Source organism: Silurus aristotelis (assembly GCF_946808225.1).
Source record: "Silurus aristotelis genome assembly, chromosome: 9".
In the NCBI taxonomy this organism is placed as follows: domain Eukaryota; kingdom Metazoa; phylum Chordata; class Actinopteri; order Siluriformes; family Siluridae; genus Silurus; species Silurus aristotelis.
In genome coordinates this window covers 4179677-4205732 of record NC_139582.1, presented here as the reverse complement: position 1 = coordinate 4205732, position 26056 = coordinate 4179677, and the positions used below count along the sequence as shown (strand labels likewise).

The 26056-nt window shown below is 38.8% G+C and overlaps 1 protein-coding gene across 2 annotated transcripts in view; it reads left to right on the top strand.

Annotated features, from left to right (window-relative positions):
- kcnq1.1 (potassium voltage-gated channel, KQT-like subfamily, member 1.1) overlaps positions 1–22122 on the top strand; it is a 50326-nt gene extending 28204 nt beyond the window's left edge. For both annotated transcript variants that reach the window (XM_083549961.1, XM_083549960.1), the window contains 5 exons: positions 9763–9838; positions 13039–13133; positions 13277–13323; positions 13510–13571; positions 21367–22122. In XM_083549961.1, the coding sequence (XP_083406087.1) occupies positions 9763–9838; positions 13039–13133; positions 13277–13323; positions 13510–13571; positions 21367–21561 (475 nt within the window). In that variant the 3' untranslated portion in view covers positions 21562–22122. The remainder of the gene's footprint in view (positions 1–9762; positions 9839–13038; positions 13134–13276; positions 13324–13509; positions 13572–21366) is intronic.
- The last annotated feature ends 3934 nt before the right edge of the window (positions 22123–26056 follow it).

The window sequence follows — 26056 nt, the reverse complement described above, 5'->3', positions numbered from 1 at the left end:
TGCGGTTTCCATGGGTGTGGATTGCCTGCGAGTGGGTTATTAGTTGGACTTCTGCGGCCCATTTGCCATGTAGCGTTTGGAACGGTTCAAGTGTACGCTCCGCTTGCTGTTTGTGTTCCACAGAGACTGTGTATGGCCTTTTCTCCTACAGACACATGAAACAGAGCGTCTCAGTGCTTTTGTGGCACGTGACGTCAGGAGCTATCGCTCTTGCCGACTCTGACGCTTGAATAAATGCAAATGGACTGTAAGAATGTGGCCACTTATATGATGGATTGATGTTTTCACTGGCAGCAGGCGTACTCCACTAGAGGGCAGTGGAGATTTTGTTTTTCACCCAATGCTCCTAAAGAGGTGTGTGCAAACACACCTTTATAATAATATAATAATAATATAATAATGATTAAATACACTTTTATCAATATTAATAAAAATGATTAGGTGAAATATATTTATTGGGTAAATTATTATTATTATTATTATTATTATTATTATTATTATTATTATTATTATTATTAAATCTGAGCCATTACCTTTTAATCACACCTTCCTTCCTAAGGATTGCCCCTCTGTTTACAAATCATTTTTAATATTGCCAGTGTAATTTGTAAAAATGTGCATAGAAATGTGCGTAGAAGTTAATATGATAAGGTTATAAGGTTATAAATGTACCTATATATACTTTTTACAAGAAAAGTAAAGTTCTTAATATTTAGTAATAAAATTTTTTTAAAACAGTGGCCTTCAAATAGTTTCTTATAATATATTAATCTTATAATACAATAATATTCTTTATCTAATTATTTCCATAATGTAAAATAAAATAAGACATCTGATAGCCAGGTACTGATAATACAGAAATATTATTTATTAATGCTCCAGATGGAGAATCAGGATCATGACCTTTAATTACAAATAATAAATGTGAGGAAAAAATCACAGATCATATAAATGTATAACAGCATCTTCATCAACCTCATAAGATTGTATTTTCATACTGAAATCTTTCTTTCCTCATAAATATTTCTCTTTAAATGTAGGTATGGATTTTTTTTCCCTCTCAGATGTTTTATTCGCTTCCACCTTTCCTTCTTAAAGTGCACACATATTACATCTCCTACACAAAAGCTCTCTTGTCATTGCCTGCTTCTGTTTGATCTTTGAAGTTTAATGAGCTTTCACTCATCTCACACTGAGATGCAATGGCAACAGCTGTCTCTCTCCTTTTCTTCTGCTCCTGCTCGCTCCTTCTCTCTTCCTCCCTCTTTCTTTTATTCCTTCTCCTCTCTCTTGGTGGGTGTGATTGCATGTTTATTTGTTTGTGTGCTACGGAGCAGCAGGTCACTCTAAACGGCTTGAAAGTAGTGAGCAAAGAAATATTATTACACGATATCCCTGTGCACTCTTATGGCCTCGTTGGTGCTTGCAATCTTTCTCCTGAGATGACTTTTGACCTTGGCCTGTTAACTTAAGAGGGCAGAGAGGCCCTAAGCCTTCGTCCTCATATCTGCAGCTGAAGCAGCTTGCCTGCACTGGGGGGTGGGGAGAGAACAATGCCATTGCTCAGTTTCTGAGACTCTTATATATGTGTGTGTGTATATATATATATATATATATATATATATATATATATATATATATATATACATATATATATATATATATATATGTATATATATATATATACATATATATATATATATATATATATATATATATATATGTATATATATATATATGTGTGTGTGTGTGTGTGTGTGTGTGTCCGTGTGTGCAGGCACACATTCACATAAGGCATCCTTTACACTAACTTGTCGACATAGGTAAAGTTAAAGAAAATAATTGTAAAAAAAAAAAAACATCGCAGATCAGTTACAAATGATGCTTTTGAGACTCCTGTATGTTTCCCTTTACTTGGAATTCCGTCTGCAATGCTACACAGACTCGACAAAGCAAACCCGTAGCTGATAATATGGTCAAGGTGAAAAGAGATGGAATCTCAGCAGAAGCAGGTGCATGACTGAGTGAGTAAGTGAGTGAAAGCACGAGTGGCCGTCTGCTCCTGCTCCGATCAGCTCCTCTTGCCTTGTGACAGTGGGGTGTGTGGTTTACCAAAGGCTCAAAAGATTGATTTATTCTCAGCAAACAGAGAAGGGTTTCTTGTGGCTGAGGCAGGGCCCGGTCGTCCACTCTAGCCCTAAGACAAAGAGCCATTGTCTGCAGCTCTACACACTCCAACAATGGCCTGATTGACAAGCAGCACTAGTCGTGCTGGGCTCCTGGCCTACGACTGCAATAGGAGCTTTGTTAGAAACACTCTTATCGTAAGAAACAATCACCTCCAGGACTGGTGAGACTTGTGCTGTTCAAAAAAAAGAAAGTAACATTTTGAGCATAAAAGTTAGTGTTAGTGTTGCTATGGTTCATAATAGTAACATAATATTTGGCATTTAACACTTAATTATTTTAGTCTTTTGCAGCACAATAATTTCATTTATATAATGTCAATATTACACACATTAGTAAATAATGGACCATTATTTAAATATTGCATACATTTGCCACATGTCAGTACCATTATTAATATTCAGTGAAGTTATTATTGAGGCAGGGTTAAAAGATTTTCTATCATGCCTTACAATTATTCATGTCGTCATTAGATGATCGAAAAACCAGTTGAATTCAACTGAGCACTTTGTCAATTTGTGGTAGAATTGAAATGAATTCAATAGACATATAATATCAATAGAAACTAGTAGCAAACAACAACAGCACATCATTAAAAAATACTAATATCACAAGGTTTGGCCCTCTGAATATACACCATGAACCCCACGGAGAGTCATCATATGAAAATATTTTTATAGATATACTTGATGTCTTAAATGAAATATGGCAGAAATGATAGCCTTCCTGGAGTTCCTTAATAGAACTGACATAATGTACGGTACTGTCTGGACATAATATGCTCCAGTGTCTAGACTGCTGTGCATGTGTGCCCGTGTGTGTGTTTGTGTGTAAAACCGAACAGGAGTGTGTGAGGCGTGATGAATAGGACAGGATCGTTGGCTCACTTATGCCTCTTCAGCGCGGCTTGCCAGCACAAGTCTCTTTAACAGGGCCGTCACGGCCACCCTTTCTTTCCTCTTTAACAGTAATTGCGTTTCGTTACAGTGTGTCAGGGCTAACAAGAGACCGAGAAGAAACAGAGAGAGAGATCGAGGGAGAAGGGGGAGAAGACAGATACAGATTGAGATAGATAGCAGGATCTGCCATTGCATGTAATTGTAGAAGGCTCACTTGTATGCTGTCAGACAAATGTGTAAAATATTGCATAAATCAGAACTTTATTATTGCTGCAGATAGATAAAGTTCCTGCTTTATTCAATTACATGTAAAATGCTTTTGAAAAAAAAAAAAACACTAGTTAATTTGCTGTATTTTCCCATTCTGGGTTTTGTAAGGGACTTGTAAAAAAATTGGTTCAGGGAACAATATATATTTATATAATACTTTTAACAAGCTTTAAGCTATATACAGTAGAAATAAATATTTGTAACTTGTAATAAATTAGTCCCTATAATTTTATACCCCAAGAAAAAACTGGCTGAACTGATGTTAGGAAGAAAACCTGAGATGAACAATGCTTAAGAGGGGAACCCATCCCAATTACAGCCTAAGGCCATAATCCCCTGCTTAAATATGACTCCAGTAAAAGTAAAAGTACTCCGTTTTCATTTCAACTGAAGTAAAAGTACAAAAGTACTCACCTTTATATGCATATATTAATGGACTGCAAAACTCTTAACAACACAAGACAATGTTTGCTACTCATAAAATACGTATGTAGGAGGCATCAAAAAAAGTATGAAATATTAAATATTTATTTGATTGAGTATTAAGCTGAAGTTTTTCATATTGCTTCTAAATTCTTCCATAATCAAAACTGCCATAATGTCCCATTATACCTACCATTATACCATAATGTCCCATTATACCTTCACTTATCCTGCCATGAAAACCGACTTTTCAATAGACAAGACTCTACAGTGAAAGTATTGATCTATGAAAACTATATTTAAATAATTGATGCAATTCAGCTTCCTATTCTTCTAAATTTCATAAATTTTCAAGAGAGTTTTCTATAGTTACAGACACACTGTACTCCACACACACTCTCACCAGAGCTGTATGATTGCACATTTAACACATTTTAAAACTGGACACTTCACAAGGTTTGGCGTAAAGTGTAGGATTTTTTACAAAAAAAAAGTAGTGAAGTAAAGTTTTACTAAAATGCAAAACTTCTATAAAGTACAGATACTTAACTAAGTAAAAAAAAAGACTTACTGCTAACGATTTTAAAATACTAAAACTCCATAAGGCCATGCTCACAATTACAAAAATATTATAGTTATATATAATAAAAATAATATAATAGTTATAAGTTGGTGGGGAGTTCCTGCCGCAAGTGGAGGAGTTTAAGTATCTTGGGGTTTTGTTCACGAGTGAGGGAAGGGTGGAACGGGAGATTGACAGACGGATCGGTGCAGCTTCTGCAGTAATGCGGTCGATGTACCGGTCTGTCGTGGTGAAGAAAGAGCTGAGCCGCAAGGCGAAACTTTCGATTTACCGGTCAATCTACGTTCCTACTCTCACCTATGGTCATGAGCTCTGGGTCATGACCGAAAGGACAAGATCCCGGATACAGGCGGCCGAAATGTGCTTCCTCCGCAGGGTGGCTGGGCGATCCCTTAGAGATAGGGTGAGAAGCTTAGTCACTCGGGAGGAGCTCGGAGTAGATCCGCTGCTCCTCCACATCGAGAGGGGTCAGCTGAGGTGGCTCGGGCATCTGTTCCGGATGCCTCCTGGACGCCTTCCTGGGAAGGTGTTCCGGGCGCGTCCCACTGGGAGGAGACCCCGGGGAAGACCTAGGACACGCTGGAGAGACTATGTCTCCCGGCTGGCCTGGGAACGCCTTGGTGTCCCCCCGGAAGAGCTGGAAGAAGTGTCTAGGGAGAGGGAAGTCTGGGCATCTTTGCTTAGACTGCTGCCCCCGCGACCCGGCATCGGATAAGCGGGAGAAGATGGATGGATGGATGGATAATAGTTATAAATAAAATATTTATTTTCTTAAAGACAAAAAATAATATTATAGTTATATTTATACACCTAAATTTTTACATAACTGGATGTACAGCTATGAATGTAAATCCTCTGCTTGGTCTTTCTCCAAACCAATGTCTCGCCAAGATCATCTCCTATTATTTATCCCATGTATACAGCATACATTTCATCAAAAGTTTAACGTTTGTAATAAATCGTGGAGTATGATTTTTGATTCCCTGACCTAACCTAACTACTTACTCGTAGTCTCTTTTTTCTTTTTTTGTATTTATACATTGTGTTGTGTATATACTATATACTGTATTATGTTTATTTTTTTCTTTACATATTTGCACATTTCTTTTTCTTTGCTGCTGTAACAGAGAAATTTCCCCACTTTGGGACGAATAAAGGTGTATCTTATCTTATCTTATCTTATCTTATCTTATCTTATCTTATCTTATCTTATCTTATCTTATCTTATCTTAATGCAAGCAGTTTGTCTCATAGAAAAGCCAGTGGCACGGATTTAACTAAAACCAAACAGTGCTTGTGAATTTGGCATCTATTTCTTGTTTTGTCCATCGACAGCTTCTGGAGCATGACTTAAGAAGAGGTTATTGTTGTCTGTGTTGTTTAGTAAAATGCTACTTTTGCTATGTCATATGCACTGTGGTTGATCTGCGAAATGACGCATAACAAAGAACAAACCTTTTCTGCATTTCTGATCTTGAGCAATGTTAACGTAGTTATAAATAGCTGTAGTTATTTATAGCCGTATATGAAGATGTGCCAAATGACAGTTTGTTGCCAGGTTCTGGGAGCACAGGGGGAGCAGGTTTGGGCGTTTATTCATGTTGTAATCCAGCGCTGTGGCGCTCCGTCTGAACCGTAATAAGGATATTTAATACTGGGTGTACTAGTCTGGCCCTTTGATGATCAGGATGAAAGAAAGCTTTGCTTGACTGAAGCCATGGGGACCCCTGGTTCGATGGGCGTGTGTGTGTGTGTGTGTGTGTGTGTGTGTGTGTGTGTATGTATTTTTGTGATGTACTTCAGCAAGCCGGACGTTATGACCTGTGGTCCTTCAGTACCTGTCGTCTAGTCAATGATTATCAGGCTGCCTGAGGATCGCATGTGCTTATCTAGCGCTGGACACTTATAAAAACGTCATGGAGGCATTTGAGCCGAGGGCAGACGAGTGGGACGATGTTTGGGCTAGCGTGTTTTATTGAGCAGAAGCCCCAACCCCCCCTCATATCCCTCCAGACTGAGGCTAATCGCTGTGCTGTTCCCCTTTTGCTGCAGGGGGGCTATTCTTAGTGCCTCCAGCCTTTTAGTGCCCCAGCGCTGCCCTCCCAAAGCCTGCGGCGCAACACAGCCACACAAAAGCACTTCAACTTTTGACTCAGAGCAGCGAGGACAAGAGTGCACTCTGACACGGCTAAGGGTGGGGGAGGGGCAGTGTTTGTGTGTGTGTGTGTGTGTGTGTGTGTGTGTGTGTGTGTGTGTGTGTGTGTGTGTGTGTGTGTGTGTGTCTGTTTGAAAGGGGGGTGCTATAGTAACAGACCCTCATCACGTGATATCTATTCTAGGCCACAAAGCATTTTCAGGACATTTTTATTGCTTAATTCTGGCATATTCGTGCAGATTTATTAATTTTTTTGCTGAGCACAGCAGTGTGTAGTCCAGATTCCAGCCTGATGATGTAAATTGTTTGTCATTAAAACTTCACAGTGAGGACTGTATTGGTTTTTTTCGTGTGTGGAAAGAGGAGATAAAAGAAAGTGACGTCTATTCATTCGTTGTTCCCTCATGTTTGCGGAAAAGCGTTCGTTCACATCTCTGTGTTGTCTAACGCCCTCTCTATGGGTTTTATAACCGCACAGCTGTGTGTTTGTTCGTTTTTGTGTCTGTGTGTGAGTGTGTGTGTGTTTGCATGTCCCGGGTGCTGCTCCAGGCTAATGTCTCTAACTTTATCTTGATGATAAGATTAACGAGGAACTCCAGAACCTGATTGCTTTCCTTCCTGTTTATCTGGTCCCGATAACGGTCCGATTAGCTCTGTTGAAGAGTCACATGAATACCACTTCCAGAAAAAAAAACACTCAGATATATAAAATATTCAATATTATAAATAATACTCGTGGGTTGCTATGTATGACCAAACTCTGCATTTTGAAAGTCAGGCAGATGCCGGAGGTTGTGTGACGTTATCACTCAGTCTGAGCAAGCCATGCAGAAAATCCCTTTCTGTCACTTCAACTTGTTTACTTCCCCTGTATCCTTGTTAATGCAGAAGAGTTTACCATAATACGGTTCGAAATCAGAGCCAGGTTTTTCTCAAGTTCATGTTCATTCTGCCATGCAAAAGAAGAAAAACAACGCAACTACGACATCAGTTCAGTGTTCAACGTATGACACCTTGTCATGTTGAACACACCCTGCACATGTGATGTAGGTGGGCAGGCTGTTCAGAGCAGGGTGTTGATGGCAGTAATGGAGTGGCTGTTTCCTGTCCCACGCTGCACCCCTTTGATCTTTATTTGCTGTGCTTGTGACTGTCATTGTTGCAAGCACAACATCCGTTAGCATCCACGCAATCAAGCGATCAAACGCACATGTCGTGACTTGCAAATGACTCCAGGAGATCATAGCGTGACAGTTTGGGCTTGATGGCTTCTCCGTCATGTTTATGGGACATGCTCATTAGACTTGTGGACATTTTGTCCTATAATAGCAGTGTATTATTATTATTATTATAAAATTGACTTGATTTAACCTGGTGAGCTCTAATTGTTTACTAATCTTTGCAGATGTTTACTTCTTTGGTTTCTCATTTGCTGTTCCAGACATTCTCTGGTTTGTTCACATCTGTCTGCTACTGATATCAGCCCCTGGAAGAGAGACTACTATTGCTGATTGTCTCTTACTTGCTTTATCAGTTCCAGGAGATCTCATTCTCCTCTTTTTTTTCCACATAGATTCTTGCCAGTGTCTGCCATTAGCCAGGCTTTGTGCCAGCACCAAAGGCAGATGGTGACCCTCATGGGGTCATGAGACTAGCGTTGCTATGCTGGTAGTCAGGGATGGGGAAAGGAAGTGGTGCTGTCCCCTAGACAGATGGGTCGGTTCCCATGTTCTTCTTCCCCCCGATCTCTCTCACTCTATCACTCTGTCTCTCTCACTCTCCCACGCACATAAATACTCTGAGCGCCATTTGCCAATCCACTGGAATGACAAGCGTCCGATTCCAGAGCATAATGATCTTGAGGTTGTCATCTGTGGAGGCCTATTTAAAGGCGGTAGGGTCATCATAACGTTGTCAGTGGCAGAGCTGTATCCCACAGTGATGGCATGCTTTGTATTGTCTTCGTGTTAGTCACTGTCTTTGTGACTCAGAATGAAGACTCAATAGTCCAAAGACAGTTACGTAATGCGTATCTTGTCCAACCGTGGAATGTAAAAAATGGGCCATGGGTGGTGTTTGGAATAATTGCACTCCACTCAAGGACAGCTTGTTAACCTAACCAAACTTAGCTATCCCTATCAGCAAGGGTTTTTTTCTGGTAAAACTACAGCTATGAAAATATAATAGTGTTATTAGGGTTTTATTTTAAAATGACCATCTGTCCATGCATGCCTTTACTGGAGGTCTAATATTAACTAAATCTGGTTGCTAAGAAGGGTGCGAGATCTCATCCTGAAGTGGCTACGAGCTATTTATTTGTGTTGCCTGGAGCTGTGCATATGCTATGCTCCATTGTCTTAGAGTCAACTAAAAACCTTTAGGCAGCTATGGAAATTAAGTCACTGATGTCTTACAAACTGCAACCTGCTTGATGCTAATTCCTTACTTTGCATATTTCTTCTAATTGGTATAAAGAAAAGTGGAAGCATCGATGTGACAAAACAACACAAATAAAGACAGCAGAAATGCACATAGACCAACAAAGATACATGTATACATGGCCTATCGAGATAAAAATGGAATTTTCCATTTCATTAAAGGGCTTCTTTATACAGGTTTAAAACAGGTTATCTATCTTTGTAGAAACAGGTTATCTACAAACAGGTTATCTACAAGCAGGTCATCCACAGGGAGCAAGCCTTACATCAGTATATACACACATTCACACACAACCCTTTTTTTTTTTTTTTTTTTTACAAAAAAACCCTCCACTGCTGACAACTTGAGGGTTGTGTTTAGTACATGTCCTGGTCACAACCCCTACCTGTGTCATTACCTCGGCTCATCAGCATTAAAGGCCTCCATATTGAATCCTCCAAGCTGCACCTGAGGGCCTTTCCCAAGCCAAGGAGGATTGTTTTGCAAATGGTGTAGCATGTCTTGTGTCAAGAGTGCATTCGGTGCTTTGGAACTATTATCTGCATGATGCCAGTGGCGCTTTACAGCCTTATTGTCTTCCTGGCTTTTTCTGGAAGTTGTAAAGGACCCAAGCCATGCATTAGTCTGGCACTATTTCAAACACACTCTCCAAAGCATGAGTATAATTCTTTCATTCTGTCCTTTTTATGCACTCAAGGACTCTACAGCTTTTAGAATCTCATTTCATCCTACAGTCTGATGTCTAACTGTAATGTATCTTTCTCCTCTTCTCTTCCACATCCTTATGGTCACCTATTAATACACAGGTTGCGAGAAACTCACCGGGCAGCTATTAAAGTGATCCAGAGAATGCGCTATTTTGTGGCCAAAAAAAGATTCCAGGTAAGAATTACCGGTGTGTTTTTTTGTGTGGTTTTTTTATTATGCCAATACATTTTATCCTGGAATCAGAACTCCCCGTGCAGTGATGCCGCAGGCAGGTAACATTATATCTTATGCTGAGCTCTTAACTGTGGGATTTCAGTGTTAAGGTCAGATTGCTTATCACTATAATGTGAGTAATTACGAACTGTAATTGCGTCTCCATGAGGAGTTCCAATGTAATTGAGGTTTAATGTCTCTCCCGGTGCCTGTTGCAGCGCTGGCCTCATGCTAAAAGGTCTTTATCCGCTGCACAATTCCTGGCAACAGAAAATTGCTTTTTTTTTTCCTTTATGTATTTTTTCCAGCAGCTCAAAATTACCACCAACTAGATGGAAGTACCAGTATAAAACTTGATGTTTTAAAGGCAGCACTTCCTCAAATGCTTAACTCTTAAGACCAGCTAACTATCAGTTCTACCAGGAAGTGGTACTGCAACAACATGCTTAAGGTCTAGTTAACTAATAATAGATTACTACAAGGCTAGTGATTAGGTCTAGAATGACAGATATCCACATTTGCCGATGTTCAAAAAGACAAAGTTAATATTATATTTAAATTTATGCACACGTTTTTTTACAGCTGGATGTACAGCTATCAATGTAAATCCTCTGCTTCATCTTTTTCATATGCAATGTCTTGTCAATATCGTCTCCTATTAGTTAGCCCACGTATACATTAGCAAATATTTCAACATTTCGAATAGATGATGGAGTATGATTCTGATTCCCTGGCATATGTTAATGCAAGTTGTTTGTACCACTGGCATGAATTTAACTAATATCAAAAAGTGCTTGTGAATGTGGCCTTAAGCGTTCATTATTTCTAATTATTTGAGGCATATAGCAATAGTTATTGATCTCCTCTGTATCTACTGAAATATAATAAAAGGTCTAATAGTAACTGCTAAACGCATTTATTCATTTGTTCATTCTCTGATACATCCACTCAGTAGCCTGAAACCATACACATACAGGTCAGTTTCAGTTCACATTAGAATGAAACATCAGAATGGGGGGAAAATATGATCTCAGCGACTGTGACTGTTGATTCGTTGGTGCCAGGCAGGCCAGTTTGAGTAGTTCAGATACTGGTGATTTCCAGGGATTTTCATGTAGATCAATATCGAGATTGCTGTAAAAATATGAGTGAGCGAAAGTTCTGTGGGTGAAAACAACTTGTTAAAGAGAGAGGTTAAAGGAGAAGAAAAATATTGATTTGAACTGACAGAAAGGCTACAGTGATTCAAGTAAACACTCTTTAAAACCATGAAAATTTGAAATTCATAAAAGTACTTTAAGGTGGATTGCTACAACAGCAGAGTACCATATAACAGGCCTTGTCTGTTTTCTGATCTTTTAATATACACCAACCAGGCATAACATTATGACATTATAACATTTTGACAGGTGAAGTGAACGACACTGATTTCCTCTTCATCATGGCACTTGTTAGTGGGTGGGATACATTAGTAAGTGAACATTTTGTCCTCAAAGTTGATGTGTTAGAAGCAGAAAAAATGGGCAAGCATAAAGATTTGAGTGAGTTTGAGGAGGGCCAAATTGTAATGGCTAGACGACTGGGTCAGAGCATCTCCAAAACTGCAGCTCTTGTGCGCTGTTCCCAGTCTACTGTGGTCATTATCTATTAAATATGCTCCAATTAAGGAACAGTGGTAAACTGGTGACAGGGTTGTGGGCGGCCGAGGCAACAGACGAGCAAATTGCTGAAGTTAATGGTGTAAATGCTTAAAGGGGTCAGAACTGTTTTGGCAGCAAAAGGGGGACCAACACAATATTAGGCAGGTGGTCATAATGTTATGCCTGATCAGTGGTCATAGATTTAGGCCCGATTGGTGTAGGTGTACTTAATAAAGTTGGTTAGATTACATTAGATTAAATTAAATTAGATTAGATTAGATTAGATTAGATTAGATTAGATTAGATTAGATTAGATTTAACTTCATTGCCATCATGCAGAGTACAAGTACAGGGTCTATGAAATGCAGTTAGCATCTAGCTATGTGCAAATAACAATGTATATAAATTATAATAATTTTAATATGTATGTAAATAAAAAAAAAAAAAGTTACTGAGTTGGATGTAGAGATCAATGTTTATTGTTTAGTAGTAAATGTGTGTAGAAACTGTAGAACATTGAAAGATATTTGTTAAGGTATTAACAATATTATTAAGAGTAATTAAGAGTAGAAAAATATACAGTTTTATTTTTTTATCAAACACTTTGAGTTTGTTAGAGTCACAAATCAAGCCAAGCAAATATTTTTTAGGTCATATATGTAGGTTCTAGTTTGTAGTAACATACTGTATTATATTTAGCTACACACACATCTATGTTGACATCGGGTCTCCATCCTACACACTTTTCCCCCTTCTTGCATTAGACGCTCGACACTGCTCCGTTTTTTTTTTTTTTCTGTTCCGCTTTCTATCTTTGTCCTCCTTTCCTCTGCGTCCTTTCATTTGCCTTTGGCTTACCACACTTACGTGTCTCTGAAATCCTCACCCTCACCCCTCCTCCTCTCCACCTCTCACACTCTTGTGACACCAAACACATAATCATGACCGCGTGTCAGACATTGGCGGTCAGTTTCGGCGTCTCAACTCATGACTCATGTTTGCTCGACTCTGAACACATTTACTCCCATCTTAATTGGGAGATCTTTCACCAGAGACGTGTGAACGTTTGCATGTTTCTCTCGTTAGAGTAACCGAAGCCTCGTAACAAGCACGTGACTCGCCACATTCTACAAATGCTTCTTTGTGTCATCAAATAAAGTCAAACAGCTGAGGGTGTTAGAGTGCAGGTCTAATCAGGTTCAAAAGCAAGGAATCAGTGCTTAAGTGCTTGGACAATATGGACGTTTGGCGTCGGCACACGTGGGTGGTTTTTCTTCAAAGCGAAACTCGAAGCAAAGTGCTCTTAGTGCTCTGTGATCTGCAGCAGGATACAGTGAGGTGATGAGAGTTTATATAAAGTTCAGAATGATGCAGTGATTTACTATTTCAGCATGCGGTTGTTGGGTAGTTTTTAGTGCCTGTATGGCATATATTTTTGTATTCCAGGGGTTTTAATTATAACTTTTAAGTTAAGGAAAGATGAAAAGAAACACAGCACTGACTACATTTGTGTGCTTACAGCAAGCACGTAAACCATATGATGTCAGAGATGTGATTGAGCAATACTCTCAAGGCCATGTCAACCTCATGGTGCGCATCAAGGAGCTGCAGAGAAGGTGGGATATTGCACTTCATTTGATAAAATAAATGCTCCAAATCTAAAGACGTTTTATTCATGTAATATATATTTCCTTCTGTATGAACTATTAGAGCACTGGATAGTTCAGACTAATTAATCTTCTTCATCTGCCTTCCATAGACTGGATCAGAGTTTGGGGAAAATGTCCTTGTTCCAGACAAGTTCAGGTAAATTAAATCAGCAATTTTTAAAGGAGCGATTGTAACTAAGACTTTCTGTATAACACTAATAGATGCAGAAAGAATGCAAATGCGATCCTTATGTCATAGTGGTATATCAGAGGATAATATGTTACGTTTTGCTGGTGTTTGTTCATTATTTTGTCTGCATTCTGTATTCTTTTTACTTTCAAGAACGAGCTAAAGATCGAGGCACGAATACAATTGGTTCCAGACTCAAAAGGATGGAGGACAAGGTAAGCCCTTGCATTTTTCTTTTCAGATTAGGGTTCTAAATTTAGCCCTAGTGGCCGTTTTTTGTGCCTCTGGAAAACATGGTGGGAAAGTCATTTTTTTCTTTTCATTTTGAAGTAACTTGTACTTGAAATACTTGAAATACTGCCATCTTTGGCTAAATGCCTTCAAATCGCTTCACAGATTTTGACATTGTGATGCTGATTCACTGACCTTTAATGAAGACAATAAAGAGATTTTCTGAAGTATTAGTAAGCATTCCTCAGGCATGGCTTCACACAGTTTGGTAGGGGAAGTGAAACACGTATTGTTGCCATTCATTTGAATGTCACATTTTTAACTCTGGAGTGCTAAAGAGTACTGTAATCAGTGATGCTTGCTGATAAGGATGTGTAGTCACATGACTAATTCCATGACAGTTTTTACATAAAGATATTCTGAACCAGAAGCTAAAGATTAGGTGATGGAATGACATTAACTGGGAACATTAAAAATTATTTCGCTTGAAGGTCCTTACAAAAATACCAAGATGCGTGTGTGTGTGTGTGTGTGTGTGTGTGTGTGTGTGTGTGTGTGTGTGTGTGTGTGTGTGTGTGTGTGTGTGTGTGTGTGTGTGTGTGTGCGTGTGTGGCCTCTTAACTGACTTGACTGACAGCCAGGGACTCAGGAGCTTTACAAACACTCTCTATGCTCCTGTTCATTTGCCACTCTGGCCCTAAATCCCTTTACAAACACTTTTTTTATCCCAGACATGAACTCCGGGGAAAACACACACTTACTGACGTACTTCTCCCCCTCCTTCTGTCTGCACTGCACTCCCAATCTGTGTCTCATACATTCTCTTTACCTCTGTACAGCTAGACATCTTTCTGTATACTTTTCTGACCCTCTAAATGCACATGATTAACACAAATACCAAGAAGTAGCATTAATAAAAGTATTACTTAGTCATGGTCTTTAACTCGAGTAATAAAATAATTTCCTTCTGCAATGAGCTCATTCGTTTTGTATATCAAGCTCACTGGATTGTTTTCAGTGCAAATTCATTTTATAATGATTTTTTATTTCTTTTCACTCAGTCAGATGTGTTTGCGCTCTATTTCTTTCTCCATACTAAGTATTTTTTGTGTTGCCACGCTGACAACGATGACTGCCTCCAGTGATGACAGGATAACCCGCCCCATAATCTATTGCTCTTCTTCCCATAGTACATTGGTAAACAGGAAGCAGACAGTGTGTGACATAAACAGGAACAAATAGCTGGAGCTTTTTAGGCACACAGGCGCCTGAGGCATTCCTCTGACTCTCTGGTTGTATTCTGCCCTGCCACCCACTGTGAACTCAGGCACTGCAGTATGTGGGACAAAGACATATTGCACAACATATCACACTCGTGTTATGTAAGCTGTATGAACAAAAAAAAAACGTACGTCCTGTACAAAGATATAAGGTGTATATATACAGTGAGGAAAATAAGTATTTGAACACCCTGCTATTTTGCAGGTTCTCCCACTTAGAAATCATGGAGGGGTCTAAAATTGTCATCCTAGGTGCATGTCCACTGTGAGAGACATAATCTAAAAAAAAAAAATCCAGAAATCACAATGTATGATTTTTTAACTATTTATTTGTATGATACAGCTGCAAATAAGTATTTGAACACCTGAGAAAGTCAATGTTAATATTTGGTACAGGAGCCTTTGTTTACAATTACAGAGGTCAAACATTTCCTGTAGTTTTTCACCAGGTTTGCACACACTGCAGGAGGAATTTTGGCCCACTCCTCCACACAGATCTTCTCTAGATCAGTCAGGTTTCTGGCCTGTCGCTGAGAAACACGGAGTTTAAGCTCCCTCCAAAGATTCTCTATTGGGTTTAGGTATGGAGACTGGCTAGGCCACGCCAGAACCTTGATATGCTTCTTACAGAGCCACTCCTTGGTTATCCTGGCTGTGTGCTTCGGGTCATTGTCATGTTGGAAGACCCAGCCTTGACCCATCTTCAACTGCTCTAACTGAGGGAAGGAGGTTGTTCCCCAAAATCTCGCAATACATGGCCTCATCCTCCCAATACATCCGCAATACATCCTCTCCTTAATACAGTGCAGTCGCCCTGTCCCATGTGCAGAAAAACACCCCCAAAGCATGATGCTACCACCCCCATGCTTCACAGTAGGGATGGTGTTCTTGGGATGGTGCTCATCATTCTTCTTCCTCCAAACACGTTTAGTGGAATTATGACCCAAAAGTTCTATTTTGGTCTCATCTGACCGCATGACTTTCTCCCATGACTCCTCTGGATTATCCAAATGGTCATTGGCAAATTTAAGACGTGCCTGGACATGTGCTGGTTTAAGCAGGGGAACCTTCCGTGCCATGCATGATTTCAAAGCATGACGTCTTAGTGTATTACCAACAGTAACCTTGGAAACGGTGGTCCCAGCTCTTTTCAGGTCATTGACCAGCTCCTCCCGTGTAGTCCTGGGCTGATTTCTCACCTTCCTTAGGATCATTGAGACCCCACGAGGTGGGATCTTGCATGGAGCCCCAGTCCGAGGGAGATTGACAGTCATGTTTAGCTTCTTCCATTTTCTAATGATCGCTCCAACAGTGGACCTTTTTTCACCAAGCTGCTTGGCAATTTCCCCGTAGCCCTTTCCAGCCTTGTGGAGGTGTACAATTTTGTCTCTAGTGTCTTTGGACAGCTCTTTGGCCTTGGCCATGTTAGTAGTTGGATTCTTACTGATTGTATGGGGTGGACAGGTGTCTTTATGCAGCTAACGACCTCAAACAGGTGCATCTAATTTAGGATAATAAATGTAGTGTAGGTGGACATTTTAAAGGCAGACTAACAGGTCTTTGAGGGTCAGAATTCTAGCTGAAAGACAGGTGTTCAAATACTTATTTGCAGCTGTATCATACAAATAAATAGTTTAAAAATCATATATTGTGATTTCTGGATTTTTTTTTTAGATTATGTCTCTCACAGTGGACATGCACCTACGATGACAATTTCAGACCCCTCCATGATTTCTAAGTGGGAGAACTTGCAAAATAGCAGCGTGTTCAAATACTTATTTTCCTCACTGTATATATATATATATATATATATATATATATATATATATATATATATATATATATATATATATATATATATATATATACCTTATATCTTTGTACAGGACGTACGGTTTTTTTGTTGTTCATACAGCTTACATAACACGAGTGTGATATGTTGTGCAATATGTATGTATATATATATATATATATATATATATATATATATATATATATATATATATATATATATAGATACTATATATTAATATATATATATATATATATATATATATATATATATATATATATATATATATATATATATATATATATATAGTATCTTTATGCATGTTTATGTGCAACAAACGGTAAAAGTTAAAATCACACATAAGTTAAACTGAATACTGGAAGAAAGTTTTGTGGGTAGATGAGTCCAAACTGGACAAAAATCTGTGAGAACATGAAAGATGATGTGGCTGCCTCACATCCACAGTCACCCATGTAGGTGTAAACTTAATGGTTTTGGGGTTCTTTTGGAGCAGGGAAGGTTGGAGACTTTGTGAAAGTGAAAGGAAAACTAAACCAACATGGCTACCACTACATACTTCAACTCACACCATGCAGCTCCATCTGGACTGCAGCTAATTGGAACTGACTTCATCATACAACAAGACAAAGAGTCGAAGTGTCCTTCCAAGCCCTGTAAGCGTTATTTAGTGGGCTGAAGTGTTATCTATTATAGAATGGCCTGAAGAGTCACTGCACCTGAATTACAGCTCTAGGATGAACTGGATCTCAAGGTCAGGAAGAACTCTCCAACCAGCAGAAATAAATTTCCCAGATGCCAAGATTGTGTAAAGCCGTTATTCATGCTAAGAAAGGATTTTTTTTAAAGACAATAAAGATTAACGGGTTTGTACGCTTTTCTATTGACATCTTTTATATATTTGTATTAGTGATGTTAGGATGTATTTGTTTGGTCAAAGTGACTCTTCATACTATTACATTTCCTGGTTTGTTGCATATAAAAAAAAGAATCAAAAATGGTAAAAGACGGTGTTTTCAAACACACACACACACACACACACACACACACACACACACACACACACTAACACACACACACACTAACACACACACACGCACGCACGTGAATTGAATAAATGGGGTACTAAAACAAATTTTATGACCCAGTAGTCACTTGCTGTTCCTACAGTATTATAAATATATTGGGTTTGAACATGAGCTTGAAACTATTACCCATACCCACAGGAACACACTCACTCGTTTAAAGACGGATAGGGAGCACAATTCAAGCTTCCTACTTTTTTCAAACAATTGTTCAAAGTCGGTAATCATGCCGTGCCCCTTCCGAATAACACGAACAGTAAACAAAAGAACTGCACTTTACCCTATGAGGACTTTTTCATTTAAATCCACGAATACAAAACCTTCTTTCATTTGTCTCTTTGTATGATTGATTTTTTTGTTGAAAAAATGAATTATAATGAAAGTTGTTTTTTTATTTATCATTGCTTTCTCGGTTTAAATGTGCTATTAACACAAATCTGTTTTAACAATGAACTGCAAAAATAAATTCAGACACCTAATAATGTGAAGTGGCAACAGTGGCAGCTCCCTGAGGTGACCTGAGGAAAAATGCTCACGGGGAACTCTTATAGAGTGCAAATCCGAGTCATTAATCTTCCACAACTGTTTGCTATAAAGTCAAACAGTACAGAGTGTGTTAAAAGGATGTTCATTGTAAACATGAGCAGAATTCCTAGCTTTAAATCTATGGAGAAGAATCAGTGTTGGCCCATTTATACCAGCTAGACCTTTCTCTGTAACATACTTGTGCATTATTCTACATTATTTTGAATCTTTGATCTCAAATATAACATGCTAAAATGTCTAACATTTTTCTAACAAAGTATGGTGCAGCAGACACTTTTTGCACTAGCCTCCCCATGGACCAAAGAATGAGAAAAAGAAAAGTAACAAATAACTGTGCTGCATCTATTTTGCCGTTTCTGATAAACATAAACCAAAAAAGGGCAGATGCAACCTGGGGTCAAGCAGGGAGGCTGAAAGCTTGCATTTTCTTCCTGTGAGAACCGATGTTCATGATATGTCACAGGGCAGCTGAACACATTCAGAGGAAAGTAGTAAATGTCAGCTGGGGCATACATGAGCACACATATGTCTTTGTTTCACTGTGTGTCACTCTGATTGACAAGAAGGAGTGTAGCAACTTACCTACTTGACTCCTTTGGCTCCCATGTGCCTTTCAAGGTCATTTATATGAAACAGTCTAATGAAAAAGAAGTTCATATTTGAATTTATCATGACTGGTGGAATTTCTGGATATTGTTCACACATGCCTTTTTCTTTGCATGATAATGATGTAGCATGCATTTGTGCATGACATGTTCTTAGACAATGATTTCTGGAGGGGTTAATGAGCCAATGCAGTGATTTCCATTACACAATCATGACTGTTTTAAATGATATATAACCCTGAGAGCCTGAAAATTATGGGCATCCAATATTGATTTTCACTCTTGTCCTTTTCACAGCTTGGTAAAGCTCTGCCCATATTTCCTTCCGCCTTTTTAAGATACACTATTTATACACAATTAATCATCTTACTGACCTGTTGTCAATTAACCTAATTAGTTGCAAAATATTTCTTCAGCTGTTTAATTTTAACAACACTTACTTTTTCTAGTCCTTTGTTGCACCGTCGCAACGTTTTTGAGACGTGTTGCATCCATCAAATTCAAATGACATTATTTTTGCCCTGAAATCGTACATTTCCTCAGTTTAAACATTTGATTTGTTTTCTATCTTCTATTGTGAATAGAATATTAGTTTACGAGATTATCAAATCGACGCATTCTATATTTGTATGTACATTTTACAAAGTGTCCCAACCTTATTCGGAATTGGTGTTTATATATATATATATATATATATATATATATATATATATATATATATATATATATATATATATATATATATATAAATATATAAACATATTTACGAAGCAATATTAGTACAGGATTTGTGTAATGCACAATTTTATAAAGAGAATATGGAGTATATACATTTGCAATAATGAATTTGTACTTTGTAGTTATACGCAGTGTATATATTATCTTCTATATTTGTGCTTAAATACCTTGTGGTATGCAATTTTGATACACGTATAATGATCGGCTTTAGCATACGTGATTATAAGAATTCAATGCAATGGCAGATCTGAAGCATGTCAGCCCTCAGCTGTAAACCATTATATCCAGCCGTCTCATTCCACTCCATTTGAGTTGCGTTTTGCCTCTCCCTGGTTAGAAGGGTGTATATTTGTATATGTGTGTCGACATGGGAGAGCTTGTACATGTTTACATGTGGAATCCCATGCCATGTGCTGCATGGCTTCGTGTGTTTGTGAATGTGTTTGCAAGTGTATGCCTTAACGCTACCTCGGTATAAACTATGTCGTTGCTCAGAGACACTCATCTGGTAAATATATCGCTGCTTCATGTCTGGACGAATGAATTAATCAGAAAAGAAGGCACAGTTGCATTTTATCTTATCTTTAAGATTCTAAATAATACATGATAAATAGATGTACATGATGATGTGCAACTGAAATGGGATCTATGTTACGATAATCAAATTTTAGTAGATTACATTCCTGGGAAAATAACCATCTGGGAAATTTAGCAAAACTATCATTCACTGGAAGTTCATGAATAATTCAAAATAACCATACCTAACACAGCAAATAAAATCGCATGACTTTATAAAGTTGTTAGATTGATACTGAGAAAACAATGAAAGAAAATAACCTTATCGAACTACAAGCGTTTCTGTTCCTGCAGCATGAACGTAATAAAAAAAAAAAAAGATGGCATTTTGACATTGTCATTCTGTTTCCTGAGCTCACAATGACCCATTTAATTAATATTCTTAGAGCATTTCCTGTTTTAGACTATTTTTATTTGTATAGCACCTAAAACCATGTCCGAATGTAGCTGTATCCAAACCCGGATGCAGATCCATATTTAGATCCCTAATTAGCAAAACCAGAGGTAACAATGGCAAAGAAAAACTCCCTGAAATGACATGAGGGAAAAAAACCTAGAGGCTTTTGGGTGACATTATAAATCATAAATCTTCTATAGTTGCATTTCATAATGTCAAACCGTGCAAAAGACGTTGAAAGTATGAGCTTATTGTAAATAGGAGTTGTTTTTTTAATTACACCAGCATCTTTTAGGCAGAAATCTCTGGCATCCTGTGGAGATACATTTACATTTATAGCATTTGGCAGATGGCTTTATCCAGAGCGACTTACATTTATCACATTTATTCAACTGAGCAGATATGGGGTAAAGGACTGTGCTTAGGGGCCCAAAAATGGCAGATTGGTGTGACTGGGATTTGAATTCATGATCTTCAGATCCAAAGTCCAATGCCTTAACCGCTAAGCTATTTCTTCCTCTATGCATCTACTAAACCAGAGGGAGTTTTGGGAATAAACTTGAGAAGTGCAAATGTAAATTGAGTGTCTATGAGAGACCATCTCCAATCACAATGCTTAATGATTAGATGAATGTTTTTTCATTGATACTGTTTGCATTTCACCTTACAGTGTCCTCTACAGTTTATATATCTAAAGGTTAGCCTGTGTATAATTTGACTACATGATGTTTCTTGTGTTCAGATTACACATATGGACAAGTCTCTCAACCGCATCGTGGACTCTCTGAACCTCCTACTGAAGAGTGAGGGTGGTGTGAGCAGTGTGGCAGGCGCAGTACAGGATGAAAGGCCCTACACGCTAACACGCAACCTCAGTCTGCCCACGTACGACCAGCTCTCCACCATGTGTCCATCTGCCCCTGAGGAGAGTTCCTGAGCTTTAATAGCCTCCAAAAAGCAACTGTGCATTGTGCGGGTTTGTGTTGGAGCTGAGTAGACACGAATAAAGAGACACTGAATCTGTTCTAATGCTTGGTAAGATTTACTCAGGTGGACCAAGTCAATCTGTCGGACAAAACAGAATCGATTACCGATTAGGCGTGGTGTGTTTACTGTATAAGGACAAATACGTGAGATTATTTGTAATCGCTCCAAAATCTTGATACGCTGATTATTATGAAATCCAGGTTTTTTTTTTTTTCTCTAGGTTTTAATACAAGCTACGGGGATGTTTAAGGCAAGCTATGACCATCCAAACGGTTGCATATATATTTATTAGATCCAGTCATTTGGAATGGTTATGCAATCTGTACATTTCGAATCTATTTATTACGACGTGTACATTGATTCACAAATGTCGTGATTTCTGTTCATATGCAATATTCTTTTTTTTACTTTCCTCCAAATAATGAGCCAGACGTTGTGACTGTATCACTCCGAAATCCTTTTTTTGATTTTTATACATGCTAGTTTGCCTATTAATAAATCTTAACCATCACTAATGTGTTTTGTTTGCATAACTTTTCAGTGAGGTCCCCGTCTTGAAACTGTTTCTGTGTCCCTGGATTTCCCGCTCTTTTTCATTTTGGTCCTTACTATAGAACTTTGATGGTTGGATGGCAATGTGGAGGCATTTATGGCATTCAGGAGCGGTTGTAATCCTTTTTCTGAAAAAAAAAGTCTTTCAGCCACGCTTGAATTCCTTCAGTGCATCCTGACAGATCAATGACTTACGCAGCACACGACCATATGGACGGCACCGTGACCTATGACCCCTATTCGATACCTTTGCTCTTTTGGGTGAAGGGCCTCGTTGCCACGGAGATGACTTGCACCGTACACCCCCTGACCCTCTCTTGTGAATGAACATGGTCGTTCCTCTGGTTCTTTCAATTATTGCTTATCTAATGGACTAGTGTTGCCAGTTAGATGTGAAACAAGCGCTCTCACAAACTGACCTTTTGTAGTTACAGTGAGGAAAATAAGTATTTGAACACGCTGCTATTTTGCAAGTTCTCCCACTTAGAAATCATGGAGGGTCTGAAATTGTCATCGTAGGTGCATGTCCACTGTGAGAGACATAATCTAAAAAAAAAATCCAGAAATCACAATGTATGATTTTTAAACTATTTATTTGTATGAAACAGCTGCAAATAAGTATTTGAACACCTGTCTATCAGCTAGAATTCTGATCCTTAAAGACCTGTTAGTCTGCCTTTAAAATGTCCACCTCCACTACATTTATTATCCTAAATTAGATGCACCTGTTTGAGGTCGTTAGCTGCATAAAGACACCTGTCCACCCCATACAATCAGTAAGAATCCAACTACTAACATGGCCAAGACCAAAGAGCTGTCCAAAGACACTAGAGACAAAATTGTACACCTCCACAAGGCTGGAAAGGGCTACGGGGAAATTGCCAAGCAGCTTGGTGAAAAAAGATCCACTGTTGGAGCAATCATTAGAAAATGGAAGAAGCTAAACATGACTGTTAATCTCCCTCGGACTGGGGCTCCATGCAAGATCTCACCTCGTGGGGTCTTAATGATCCTAAGGAAGGTGAGAAATCAGCCCAGAACTACACGGGAGGAGCTGATCAATTACCTGAAAAGAGCTGGGACCACCGTTTCCAAGGTTACTGTTGGTAATACACTAAGACGTCATGGTTTGAAATCATGCATGGCACGGAAGGTTCCCCTGCTTAAACCAGCACATGTCCAGGCACGTCTTAAGTTTGCCAATGACCATTTGGATGATCCAGAGGAGTCATGGGAGAAAGTCATGTGGTCAGATGAGACCAAAATAGAACTTTTGGGTCATAATTCCACTAAACGTGTTTGGAGGAAGAAGAATGATGAGTACTATCCCAAGAACACCATCCCTACTGTGAAGCATGGGGGTGGTAGCATCATGCTTTGGGGGTGTTTTTCTGCACATGGGACAGGGCGACTGCACTGTATTAAGGAGATGATGACCGGGGCCATGTATTGTGAGATTTTGGGGAACAACCTCCTTCCCTCAGTTAGAGCATTGAAGATGGGTCGAGGCTGGGTCTTCCAACATGACAATGACCCGAAGCACACAGCCAGGATAACCAAGGAGTGGCTCTGTAAGAAGCATATCAAGGTTCTGGCGTGGCCTAGCCAGTCTCCAGACCTAAACCCAATAGAGAATCTTTGGAGGGAGCTTAAACTCCGTGTTTCTCAGCGACAGGCCAGAAACCTGACTGATCTAGAGAAGATCTGAGTGGAGGAGGGGGCCAAAATCCCTCCTGCAGTGTGTGCAAACCTGGTGAAAAACTACAGGAAACGTTTGACCTCTGTAATTGCAAACAAAGGCTCCTGTACCAAATATTAACATTGACTTTCTCAGGTGTTCAAATACTTATTTGCAGCTGTATCATACAAATAAATAGTTTAAAAATCATATATTGTGATTTCTGGATTATTTTTTTTTAGATTATGTCTCTCACAGTGGACATGCACCTACGATGACAATTTCAGACCCCTCCATGATTTCTAAGTGGGAGAACTTGCAAAATAGCAGCGTGTTCAAATACTTATTTTCCTCACTGTATAGTTAACTGGGAATTTTTTGTTTGTTAACGTATCTATTTATTGTGCATACATTTGAGTGTAGAAATCTTTCAACCTATGAACTGTTCAAACCACTTCATTTCTGGACATTTCTGGGGTTTTGTTGCAAATGTATATTTAATTTTTATAGAGATTTCTGGAACATTGTTTTCAAATGTTAAAATCCTCTTTATGGTCCAGGTTTCTTTCTTGGAAATGACTGCAAGTTCTCCTTTTTCTACAACACATTACTCAACACGGATTATTAAAAGCCGAATTGACGCATATAAGGTCAACATGATACTACCCGTATCATCAGAAAATTGACTTTACCGCATGACTTGGTTCCTCATGGTGACTAACATCAGCCGTTTCCTTCTGAGTTTCAGATGAAGTTGCCTTCTGCAACATTTACTTGACCGTTTTTGTTATATGTCTTACATTCCTTAATCTGCTGATAATATATACATGTATGTATAAATGCAGTAGACAAGCATGGATCAAGCCTCTTACATAACCCTCTTTAAAAGTGACTCAAAAGCATTCAAAGATCGTGTAGGCCTGACATGGCTGACTTTCAACACAGAGGGGTTTTACATTCTTTTCAGAAAATAGAGGACAGAAGGTGAGTGAGTGACAAGAGCCAAGCATAGCCACAGTGCTGACTGTTCTTTAGACTTTGCTACCCTGCAACAAGACAACTGTGTCAACAGTAAAGGCAAGAGGACAACAGAGCAGGCAGGCAGCATGGAGGGCAGGCCCTGCTACTGTGGGGGTCTGGGCCATATGCCGCCACATAAATGATGGGCCTTTGTTATGCGTTTAAAAGGACGCACTGCTGCCACTCTTTCTGAGACTGCTGAGCAAACTTGAGGTGCAAATGCCATTAATTCAAGCTAGTGAACCCATAGAGGTGTATCCAGCCTTAAAGACACAGCTTGCCAGTGCCTCGGCAAGTTTTATGGGCCAAATGATTCGGAGAGAAAAAGACATGGAAAGAGGCTGAAGAATCTGGAAGATGGATGGTTGGATTGTTTGGCAAACCAGGCAGTGTGCTAGTTATAATAGGGTTAAGAGCGCTGGGAAACTGGTTTCTTTGGTAACAGAAAATGTGTGTCCTAAATATGAGCTTTCACACATAAGCAGCAATTTGAGATCATGGATCATGCGACCGTTTATTGGTTGATGTGATTTTTTTTTAATGGTAATTAGCATTGAAGAATGGCCGAAATGCAGAAATAAATTCCTGTTTTGCACTAATGTCATCTTAATGAACTAACAGCTGGACAAAAGAATAGATTCAGATATGAGACCTGACTTCACTGAGGTGTGTACAGATTGTCAGAGGATGAACAGCTACAGCGCTCTGGGATTTCTGTGAGTCAATCTGGGGGTCCCAAGAGTCTCAGAAAATCATCCATCTGGTTAGAAATCCCACTGGTGATGGTACAGCATATTGACAATCTGGACCTAATGATTTTATTGTAAAAGATAAAATAATGAGGTCCCAGTTTATGTTTTTTGGGAGGGCACACCTATAAATTGTGTAGGTATGTCTGTACAATATATATCTTGCCATACGTATATCTTATTACATATGATTTAACATAGCATTCAGAATCTGTGCCAATCGAAGACAATAACATGACAAAAACATCAAAACAACAAATAGGAAAAGTGCATTTTTGAACATAAATTTTCAGGCAATTTGCTTTTGTTACATCCTGTAGAACTATATTGTCTTGTTTTTGCTTTTAAATCAGATGGCAGACAAAAATCCTTCCAATTCTATCCCTCTTGCTGGTGAAACTGTAATGTCCTGAGCTCAGCTGATACCACAAAGTGCCCCTGATCAA